Here is a 12,279-nt window from a genome sequence, read left to right on the forward strand (position 1 = left end):
ATCAACGGAGAAGTTCTTGGTGTGATCAACGTCTCCATGTACTCTTCAGTTCTGGGTGTCATTAACGGAGAAGTGGACAAACGTGAAGCTGCCGGAGACGCAGTCACCGCCGTGGCAGGTCGTGGTTTGCGAGTGTAAGGTTGCGTCCTGGCCGAAGTGCCTCTCTTGCGACTAGTTTTCTGTGGACTTGTCTTTTTCTGGGGGCTTCTTTTCTTTTTCCGGGGTGGTGGTGGTGTCTGGTCAGAGGAGGGTCCTGCCACTGGAGAAGTTCTCCGTGGGGACCTGGTCTTTTTCTTCTTGGGGCTTCGTTGGACTTTTGTCTTGGGGATAACTTTGGGGGCATTAGGATCCCATCTTAAGAGTGAGCGAATGATGACCCCTCCTAGAGTACCGCTCCCTCCAGGTTTCAAAATGATTTGTTTTTTGGTTTGAGTGTCGATGCGGGGATCGGCCAGTTGGACCAAAGCGACTTTGTTTCGATCGAAAAAGCGTTTGGTTTGATGAGGAATCTGAATGATTCCTTGGAGTAATTGACGTGCCGTCACCGTGAACCATCGTAAGACTTCTTTGAGACTAGCTTCTAAGACACGAGCTCGTGTTTGTGGATCTTTTTCTCGACTGATGCCATACAAGGCACGAATCAATTTGACGGGAAGATGCGACTGAAGGGACGTCATGTTCGCACTGAGAGTGAGACAGACGAAAAAGGGTCAGGTTTTTATAGATTTTTTATGGGGAGTGAAATGAAGTCGAGGAAGGAGACGTGTACAGGACAGGCCCTCCGTCTTGGCACCAGTGGTGAAACAAGTGGGTACGAAATCGCAAATCCTCGGGGGTCGTAGGTTTCAAATCGACGAGTAAATAGGCGTGTGGAGTTTGAGTGGCATCGTCGTACGCCTGAGTCAGCCAAGGCGTTCCTAACTGTTTGGCTAAGACTTGCACTTGCGATTTATCTCGAGGGCTTTTAAACAAGACCACGTAATGCGCATTGAGACTGATGGTGCGATGGGCTTTACTTTGTTGAAACAAATTTTGGGTGATGTAAACGACACTGGCATTACGGTGATGCCCTTTGCGCGTGAACCACAGTTTAATTTCTTCTTCGTCTTCTCCTAACATGTCGTCGAAAATGACCAAATGGGTTAGACGGGAGTCAGAGACGATGCCATCGTCTTCTTTAGGAATGCCTTCCACAAACACGATGGAATCGCCTTGACTTTCTCGCAAGAGGTTGCACGCCGATTGCCACTCTTTGTAACACCACACGATTCGTTGAGGTCGATCGATCAAATGATGTTTATGTTCGATCAAACGTTTGACGAATTCGGTTTTGCCTGAACCGCTAGGTCCAGCAATGAGCATGTTAAAGGGATGGCGAAGATACAAAGCCTCCCAACTGGCACGATCTAAGTGTTCGTCGATGACTTTGACAGTAGAGGAAGAGGGAGCAGAGACAGCAGAGGTAGCCATGGTGTGAGAAATGTCACTTGTGACACGAAAAACAAACAAGACAAGAGTTTATATACTTTTTCCAGAACACGTTTATTGAATGTTTTTTTCAAACATGAATACGAAAGACAAAAAATACATAAAAGCCTAAGGCTTAAGTACAAGAATAAAAGGCACATGATAACCATGAACGTGGAATAAACACAAGTGTCTGTACAACATGTTTTGGGTAAAGTTCTAAGCAGTTCTATAGTAGGGGTAAGGTCACACAAGTGTCCTCCCGAAAGGGTCTTTCAGGCCTGTCCACGACAGTCCTGTCCTGGGTGACGGGTTCTTCTGGCACCGTCACTAACACAGGTTGAAAAGTAACTTTTTTCCTTGAATAACTCTCGTGCATACTAGGCCACCTCTTGTGTCCAAGCCTCAAAACCCTGGTCTCGGTGATGTCCAACATTTGACTCCTAACCAATCTGGTTTCTTCTTCTTCGTCAACGACATGGTAAGTTACTTCAATGAACAATGAACTATCGATCTTGCCTAGGGTTCCTTTTCATATACAGACCAATACCGACGTGACCGTACGGTAAGGTGAAGTGATTGGGAAGTCGCACTCGCTTCTGGTATACAATTTGATAGACTTTTTCCAAGGGTCGACTGACGATGTGGTGAGTGGGTAAACGTACAATCTTGTTCGGTTGATAGGTGGTCACTTTAAAGTTTCCATCCTCTCCCGATTGCAAGGCTTCTTTCAATACCCCAAAGTTGACCACTCGACTGGTACGATGATTCAGAGTCAGTCCTTTCACTTTGCACGTCGTGTGCACTTCTCCTTGTTTGTCCCGGTATTCGTAGCCGTAATTTTTGGGACCACCACTGACGAAACTTAGAATCTTGTCGTCGGGATGCTCGTCTGTCCAGGCTCCTAAACGGTCTCCTTCGATGTCAGGGTGCTGTTGAATCGGGTGATGGATGTAAATGCAACTGTCCGTGTCAAAGTACAGGACGCGTTCTTCTAACAGTTCTAAAGCTTCGTACAATTTTAAGCGAGCATGAGCTGTCACGTAAGCCGCAATGATGACATTTCCAAAAGGGTCGTCTTGTACAAAGTCCAGATCTTCTTCGTAATTGACCAAGATCAAATCCTCTCGAACGACGTCCACGTGTTTCATGTATTTGGTTTTGTCGTGAATCATCTGGAAGTAGCGGGAAGGTTCTGTCAAATATTCCGTCTTGGGTAAACACGGTCGTTGTGCCATTTTACCCCACAAGCAATTTAACATCACTTTGGCAAACGATCGCCTGCCTTCGTTTTTTTCGATGTGGTCTAAAGAGATGCCTTCTTGTTCATAGTATTTCTCTTTGAATTGTATTTGGTCTTCGGGAGTGTGACACCAGGAAGGATAGCCGCTGGCTTCTTGTTTCAGTTTCAAAAAGGCATCCACGTAGTCGGCGAAAATGCCTTTCTGAGTAGGGTCACCCTTGTGGTACTGTTGTGTCTTGGGAAAGTGGCAACTTTCGTACACTTCTAACAGTTGGTATCCCATGTCCAGAGCTTTGAACAATTCCACGCTGACCCAGGTTCCCGTCAAGGCCCGTTCTTCCTGGCTGTGATGGCAAGGTTGGTCCTGGTTGCACGTTTCGGCACAAGTACGGCACAAGGGAAACATCAGTTTGCCTTGACAATGGTGAGGTAAGACGGGATGGTATAGGTTCGTGGGAGGCAAAACTTTACACTTGATCAAGCCTTCGTATTGTCGAATGTTTTTCAGGTCGATGAGTTCCGTCAGCAATTGCGGGTGCCCTACAGGAAAGCGACAATATTTGCACACGTAGGGATACAGCGAACACACATCCAAGTATTTGATTTCTTCTCCTTTCTCTTCGTCGGCTTGGTACAGCAAACAGGTGGCATTGGTCCTTCCTCCGTACAAACTATCCCTCGGGTTCAGCGGGTCCATGAACTGGTAACTTTCCACGAGGCGTTTAAACTCGGGATCGGTTTTCATACGGTGATCGTATTCGTGTTCCCACATTTCCACCACTTGGTATCCTTGCTGTTCTAGCTTTAGGCGTCGCTGACAAGTGTCCTGGTACAGGTCTCCCATGGTCCGTTGTAAAAACTGATTTTTAGTGTCACGGTCAGGGTAGCAGACGGGACATCCGTGAAATAAGCAACCGTTAAACTCGTACACGATCTTGGGGTTTTCTAAGTCCCAGCCATCGACCGAATACGTTCCGATGGTCTTTTCGCCCCCTCCGTTGCGGGCATGCTGAATCCATTTGTCTTCCTTGTCGCACAAGTAATGTAACCAACGTAGGGCTTTGACCGAGTATTGACGCTTGACATAGTGGGTCGTTTGAGGACTGATGACAGCCACGGTGTTTTCAGGCATGAATCGTTGGCGGTACACTAAGGAACACGCTTTGGCAATGGTGCAAGCTTCTTTCAAAGGATCGACCCCTCCGTGTTCCTTGAACAGTTCTCGAAATTTTCCACAGCAACGCCGTAAAATGTCCACGTCGGAACGACAATACTTTAACATTTCTTCCTGAAAGTCGAAAGGGTCCGAGGCGTGAGCTTGGTACCAAGCGTAGAAAGCTTCTCGTTGTTCGGTACGCATGTTGTCGGGGTCGTAATAGTGAGCCTCAGGCAAATGGGGTAGAACAGCATGTTGATTGGCTTCCGTATTGAAAAAGTGTGGAAAGTACCCTTTAGCCATTTCTGTCATTCCAAACGTTTTAGGCATTCGGCTCAAAGGCATGGCCAAGTAACTCATCGAATCTCTAAACTGTACTTGTCCCACTTGCATGAAAATGATTTTGGCTCCGTTCAAAATCACTTTAGGACGTTCGGTGCCATGTTCCGTATAGTACCTCAAAAGAAACTGTCCATCGTATCCGGAGAAATTGTGAGCCATCACTGTGGCATGACGATGACAATCTCCGTAACGTTCGATGTCCTCTTGGCTCCACGTCTTGTCGATGGGGTCTAAGACCCATTGGGCAAAATCGGCTAACGTGTTTGGTCCCCGAAAGATTTTTTCACGCCCTCCGGGAATCTTGCTGCAGTGAGGGCAATGACTGAAGATAGGTTCTTGAATGCACTTCTCGCACGCTCGATGAGCCACGCAGAAATTAGGAATGTGAATGCCGGTCTCTTGCATGCATTCGAAATCGAAAAAGATGAAACTGCCTTTCTTCTTGTGACCGTCCTCTTTCTCTGGTGGGGGTTGGTATTTTTGCACGTAGCATTCGTGTTCCAAGTCCACGATGTGGTGACAAATGTGACATTTTTTCTTTCCTCGACATACGTGTGCCTTGGCATTGTTGGTAAGTATGCCTTGTCCACAGGTAGGGCACAATCTCAAGAGTTGACAAGCACATTTCTGCTGTGAACCTTGCGTCTTCAGATGTTGCTGGTAACAGGCATGGCTGACAAACGTACGCAGACAAGTTGAACAAGGCACTGGTTCTTCGCTCAGACAGGGTGGAGAGGCCAAACATCCTGGGCATTTCAATCCACAATGCTTGTGTTGCTCTCGATTGTTATAACCATAATCACATTTCTCACAATAATAACCGTATCCCAGGAATCCAGTGATACTGGTAATGGTATCGAAATGGTCATCGTGATGATAGACATGAATGTATTTTCCGTCCTTAAAATATTGGCCTCGAAACAACAGAGGCCCGCGCATTTCTTGAGGGTGCACTTTCAAGGTGTAGCGTGGAGCTAGGGCATCTTGCAATTTTTGCATCTCAGGAATGCCACAGGGTGTGTCTTTGGACAGTCCGGCTTGTTGTAACAGGAGTTCTGCTTCGTTTCGTTGTTTGGCTCGATAGGAACGTTGAATAGTGTTCCAGGTTCTTTTCCATTCTACCGTGTCGTTCTTGTTGGCATAGGTTCGTCCCACCACGACGGCTCGAGCTAAACACATCTGGTCTTGAGGGTTGTTAATTCGGACGAGACTTGTTTTGGTGTTGCGAAGGTCGTCCACCAATAACATCTTTTTGCGTCCTGTCCCTTGAGGAAGAGAGACGTGAGCCATTTTCAGTGTGGCTTTACCATCGGTGATGTCAAACTGGTCATTAGATTGTTGTACGTGTTGAATCTTGTCCATGACTTTGGAAGGGGTCAGTTCTGCGGGTCTGCTAAACTCGATCCAAACAGGGGATTTCAAACCGTCGTGATCTATGGATAGTGTCAAGCGATCGTCTTCTTTGGGTTGACATTGTCGCTTGAGTGCAGTGAGCAAAGAATCCCACATCTCGGTGATAAACCCTTCTGCTTTCTCTAAGGGTACGTCGGCCTTGAAATCTTTAAACTTCACCGTGTAGGTGTAAGCCGTGGTTCTAAATTTTCTAGAGGAGCGCTTTTCCGTCTCTCGAATGGAATAGTATTTTTCAGGGTTGACTAAGGGTGACGAACTTGGTTTAGAGGGTTCGGATTCTGGTTCACTCATGTCCTCTTCAAAATCACTGGCATGAATTTGTGCCAAGATTTCATCCCTGGTACGAGGCGATAGATCACGTTTCTGCCTCTTACTTTCTTCTTCTTCTTCTTTCTTCTCGAATGAATAGGATCGTTTCATCTTGAGTGCAAAACGTCAAATGACTCAAGTTCAAACACCATAGACTAATTTATAGTCATGGCAAACCAGCGTATATAAAAAAGGTGTGTCTTGTCCTTTCACTATTCATTTCACTCTCAAACCGAGGAGAACGATGGAAGAGACTACCCAGATGGAACGTTTCGTCAGAGCTTTGCGAGGGGTCATTAGAAAATTCTCTTCAGACCAGCCGACGGACTACTCTCCTTCCTTTCGAGATAAGAGTCAGGATACTTGCTATATCTGTCAGAAGAAAGGGCATTGGTCTTCAGAGTGTCCAGACCGTCAAAAAAGAAAAAAACAGGGGCTAAAAAAGACAAAAGTCAAGATACCTGTTATTATTGTAAAGAAAAAGGACATTGGTCTCCAGATTGCCCAAAAAAGAAACAAGAGGAGTCAGAAGAAAAGAAGGATTCTTCAGAAGAAGAGAGGGATTCTTCGAAAGAAGAGAGGGATTCTTCAGAGGAAGAAGAGGAAGAAAGAAGACAATTCTATTTAAAAGAAGCAAAGAAACAGGAGAAGAAAAGAAGAAGGGAAGAAAATGAGGAAAAAACGGTGAAGAAATTCAAAAAACAGAGAGACTAAACAAGGAGAAAGAAGAAGTCAATGAACTTTTAATTAAAGTGTTCTGTGGTGAATTGTGAATTGGATTGTAAAAAAATGGATAAAAGAATACATGAATGATATAAGGTAAGTGTCTTTGAGTTTTGATTTTAAAATAAGAAGCTACACTCACGCACTCATACACAGACACGTACTATAAGGGTAAAATGGGTGGGGTTTATTTTTGAGTTATTGGCAAATTGAAATTGTATTTCTTTTCGAGAAATGTGGGTGGCCCTGAAAAGGGTCTTTTTATTTTGGTGTAGGGGTGAGTTTAACCAATCAACTTTAACTGCCTTAAGCCTTTGCCACGGCCAAGGCCTACTTCTGATGATTGGGTTGAAATCACTAAGGGTGGTACGACAGGCTTAGTCACAGGGTTGGCGTGTTTAGCTCGGGAAGGTCGTATTCTCTTCGGTCGTGATAAAGAAGTCTGATACATTTGTTTCAGACTTCTTAACTCCGCTAAAATGTCCAACAGTACCGTAGCCGTTTGATTTTCACCCTCTTGTTTCTTTGCTGCTACTTCTTCTTGCTGTTGTTGCTGTTGTTTTTTTCTTACCTCTTCTTGTTGCTGTTGCTGTTGCTGTAGGAGAAAAGCTTGTTCCGCTTCCTTTTGTCGTTGCATAAATTTCTCCAATTTTTCTTTCTGTCTCTGTCTAAAATTCTCCACTTGCGGTAATGAAGAAGGTAACGAAGGTTCCGGAACAAATTCTTGCGAGGTAAGAAAATCCACAAAATCCCAATGTACCTCTTCTGAAAGTAAGTCCGGGTTCCCTTGGGCAGTCTCCCCTGCTGGTGCACCCCAATGGATCGTTTTCTGAGTTTCCGTCATGTTGAATCACTGTCGCATAGATTGACTGCACACAAGCGCTAGCGAATCTATATAGACCAACTGACGTCACAGACTGCTCTCTTCGGATTGGATGCGGGCTGACTGAATTTTGTAACGCGTGTTCGGATTGGTGAATGAACTCAATCCGTTTCAATCCTACCTCTACCTATAAATAAGCGCAGTTCAGTGCATTGATTCACTTGTTCTCGTCGCTTCAAGATGTGGACCGATGTGCAATCTTCTACGCTTGTGTCTTCCATGATGTTCCGGACGGACATACCCATGTATGTCCGATCCAAGTGGACCTTTGTCCACAGGACAATCACCAGCCTGTGGATACGTAGGATCTACGTTGAAAGACAAGGATGCCTGAAAAGAGTGCTGATTTACGGACCAACAGTGAGACGCAGCCTAAGAACAAAAAGAAGACCAATGCGGTACCCTTTATGTTAATGAATACATTAACATAAACCCAAAGGCCCTTTTCAGGGCCAACCATATTTCTCGAAAAGAGATAGCCTTTCAATTGCCTAAATTTAAATTTAAATTTAAAAACTTTTTTAAAAAAAAAAAAAAAAAAAAATCCCATGTTCAATTCCCCTTGTCCCTAAACAAACCCAAACTCTATTCCCCCATGTTAAATTCCCCTTGTACGTAGAGTGACCCACGATTTTTCGCCATGTTAAATTCCCCTTGTACGTAGAGTGTCCCACGATTTTTCGCCATGTTAAATTTCCATTGTACGTAGAGTGTCCCAGGGGTCCCTGTAATGCTAATTCCCATTGTACGTAGGGTATCCCACTTAACTACTCCTAACTCTGTTACATAATTGTTAATTGAGATAAAGGTATCACGTGTCTAGTCTACTATTTATCATCATAAACATGTATTGACGCATGTAATCTGATTACAGTCGCACTTCTCATCCGTATAACGTCCATTTTGTATCAACAGTATGAGCTAAAGGAACCACAAGTACATGCATCTTTGCAGTTACAACTTTTGAACACTTCAACGGTCAGTACCCATGGATGCGTTGATATATGATCATTTAATTTTGGGGATATACATATAGGGGTAAATCACGTATTGTACCTGATATTCACGTACTACAATCTGGACCAGGAGGTCTAATTACATATCAGATTTGCAATTAATAGGTAAAGCTGCGCAAAGAAATTTTATTGTAAACTAACAGTAAAGTATTGAATTCCTCAGGTTTGTTTTCAATACGCGATCTGATAAAGCAGAGATCTAAAAATAGCTATCTACTAAATGACCATTTTTAACATCCGTAATGTTTTATCATACTCAATACCATACGTTGCTGATTACTTACGGATTCGCGCGATCGGCAACTACTTCTAATCTAAACAGCACGAATTTGAGAATTGTCACGCATCGTCATAAACGTCAAAGAATAAAGTGTTCCTAGACAGATGGCTGCTGAAATTTTTCTGGCTATGTCTAGCGGTAGAGCGGGTAAAAAGTGAAGCACTATTCAAACGAATGGTATTAAATCAAACTTCGTGATGGCATACAAAGTCGAAAGCCTGGGCTAAACCTCTGTAACAAACTTTTTTTACGATACGTAAATTCTAGCTTGAAATATCGGCGTTCATTCTTCATCGAATTGAATGCTATGCATGTTATGCATAGGCCACATATGGTTCAATTTAATTTCATTATTACATTATGTAATATAATATATTTCATGACATCGTACACATTTACACCGGTAACTTACTGTTATACCATTTCCCTGTAGTCACAAAGGATATGAATACCCCTTACACACACACACACACACACTCTCTCTCTACGGAGTTTCGAACCCAGGTCCGCGGGTAAACGGCACCCATCGCCTTGCCTGCACACACGAGCCCATACTCCCTCACGACTAAGCACCCATCAAACACACACACGTGATTCGATTAAATATTTCTTGTTCAGTAATAACCAGTGTTACAAAACCACACAAAATCACAAACAATACAAACAATACAACGTACATTGTTTGCTATCTATTGTTCAACAGCAACAACGTGTTACGAAGCCAACAGGGTTCAAACATAATTCTAAATGATAAATTCAAAGACTTTTCCCAAACTTTCAAGACCAAAAACATAGATTTCCAAGATCTATTTTTGCTAATATTTTGTACAGAAGTTATGTTATATGAGAAAACAACGAATGCAAAACACTACAAAATTGTTTAATGATGAAATTCAAACTATACTTAATTTCCTAAAATTGTTTTATAATGATATGGAAGATAGGTTAATATTCATTGTTATTTCATAAATATGTAACTTATGCATCCCATTTAATACAAAATAAATTGTTCTCTTAACAGACATCAGCACTGTTTTAAATGCATTATTATAGTTGGTTTTCTTTCTTCTCTTCAATCATTTTGGAAACAGACGACACCGCTGTGATTATGTAAAGAAATTACAATACTTGGGTTTATTTCAATTTTCAAAGACGTTTAAAGACCTCAGGGTAATCTGCTCGATTTTCCCACACTTTCAAGGCCTGGAAAATGCTACCACATTTTTTTCCAAACTGCCAAAGACCGTAAGAACCCTGTCCAAACAAGATCAAGGTTAAGGCCGACTTCGTTTTAGGCGAACTCTCTTACGTGCCTTGTATGTTAATGGAAAAATTCCTTATTCAATTTGTATCGGCTCAATCTATACTGGAACGATTCCCGTTATGGACCGAAATCTCCAATTACCCTCTCAATCTACTGTTTTATTTAAGGAAACAAAATATATTATCAGTGTTGTAGTGCTAAATAAATGAGAGAAAGCAAAACAATGAGGGAATGCATGTTACTCAGATGCGGGGGTGGTGGTGGGAGGCAATAACAAGTGCAAAAAAGTAAGAAGCCGTTCTCACGCGTTCCAACAATAGGTCTAAAACTCAAGACCTGTATAGTGTGCTACTCGGCGTGTACCTCCAACCGCGAAAATTAAATGCTAATATTTTCATACAGTTAGCTAGATTAAAACATTGTGCTTAATCCGGATGGACTGTAACAATTTGGCCAAAATAACGTACCTCACACACAATACATCAGGTTTATGAATCCATAGCTCCCAATTCTCCCGTTGCATTTTACAGTCGGCCAGATTAGCGTTGAATTGAGGACACGTGTTACATAGTACCAAGGTACACACGCCCTATGATCCGGATTAAACACTGTTAACCCCTTTCGTTCAAAACTTACGTGCCAGAAATTTTTTTTAACTTATCACATAGCGTTTGTAAGATTAAACTACGACTTACCTAAAGTGCTCCGCATTAGTCCAATACATACAAAATGTAAAAATTTCCGGTTTAGGAGGTTCCAGTACAACTAGGACAGCTGTAATCTCTGGCGATAACTTGTTATAATAGAGGGCAGTATAGGGACCAACACATGTACGAAATACGATATCGTGACAGCAAGCTGACACGTGATGTGGTTATACAAATTGGGTGATAAAAACAGTTGCCAGTTACAACGGTTTGAAGCTGTAAAATGATTATTTATGTTGGTTTACTTGGTGAATACATTCATTGCAAAACAATTGTTTACATCTATCCTTAAATATTCATGACTATGAATTATTCTGGATAATAACTGCAAAATGTTATACGGTATAGGGATGGGCATATACTGAAAGCATTCTTCCATTTTAAAAAAACATTGTAAGGCATTACACCAAACAATTTCTTCTCAGGTATTCACGAACGCTAGTAGAACATGTAGTATGTTATTCGGAACTACCAATATGCATATTTTAACTCCCCTTCCCAGCTCAGTTTGTCTCTTTGGTTAGTTTGAAGGACAAGTGCTCGATGCGAGCTTGATATTGAAAAAAGCAACAATCTGAAGGGGAAGGAAACCATCTTACCGAGTGACAAAATTACCTCCGATTACCCCCATGGCCGTTCTGACATAGGACTAAGTAAAATTTATTTCCCTTCAGATTATTGCTTTTTTCAACATTACGCTCGCATCGATCATCTATGGTGTCAAGCATATGCATTTTAAACTGACATTCGTTTATACACAATAAATAGTAGAATAGTCCTATAAGGATACAAAATCAGCACATAAATAGCAGATGGTGACATACATGAGTATTGTTACAGCATGGGATACTGAATGAGCTCAGTTTACCGTAAACACATTTTAAAGTGCAACATCAATTAGTAACCAATATGTCCATTCACACGTTAGTGGCATAGTTTAAGAGTATCGACCGAGAAATTTAACAAAAGGTTCTTTCATTAAGTAAACGTGTTGTACTAACTTGAATCAGTAAGGAAATATGAACTGAGTAGAACCTGGATTAAACAGTAACCTGTCTAAACCGGGTTTTAAAATTGCTCCGAGACTGAAGTAATTTAGAAGATTTCACTGTATATAATGCCTGCTGTTAGCGATTGGGGTTAATACGAGTTTGACATAGGTACATATTTCATTGAGAGTTTTTATTTCCCTTCAAGTACAGGGTGTATCTCTACTGACTTTAATGGGTGTTTATATACATCCGTCTGCTGACCGTATGTCCTCTCTCTTTTATGGGCTTTTATATACCTCCAACTGCAGGCCGTATCTCCACTCACACGGACGGGTTAGCATATACCTCCAACTGCAGGCCGTATCTCCACTCATACTGATGGGCTTTTATATACCTCCACCATCAGCCTGTGTCTCCACTCACATTGATGGGTGTTTATATACATCCAAGTGCAGGCCGTATCTCCACTCACACGGACGGGTTA

The 12,279-nt window shown here is 42.4% G+C and overlaps 1 protein-coding gene across 1 annotated transcript in view; it reads right to left on the reverse strand.

The window, feature by feature from the left end:
* LOC149776664 (sodium-dependent glucose transporter 1B-like) overlaps positions 1-10,935 on the reverse strand; it is a 32,263-nt gene extending 21,328 nt beyond the window's left edge. The window contains exon 1 of the mRNA XM_089941203.1: positions 10,792-10,935. Within this exon, the coding sequence (XP_089797329.1) occupies positions 10,792-10,807 (16 nt within the window). The 5' untranslated portion in view covers positions 10,808-10,935. The remainder of the gene's footprint in view (positions 1-10,791) is intronic.
* Between the last annotated feature and the right edge of the window lie 1,344 nt (positions 10,936-12,279).

This window comes from Sinohyriopsis cumingii, chromosome 18 (assembly GCF_028554795.1).
Source record: "Sinohyriopsis cumingii isolate HCF-2022 chromosome 18, ASM2855479v2, whole genome shotgun sequence".
In the NCBI taxonomy this organism is placed as follows: domain Eukaryota; kingdom Metazoa; phylum Mollusca; class Bivalvia; order Unionida; family Unionidae; genus Sinohyriopsis; species Sinohyriopsis cumingii.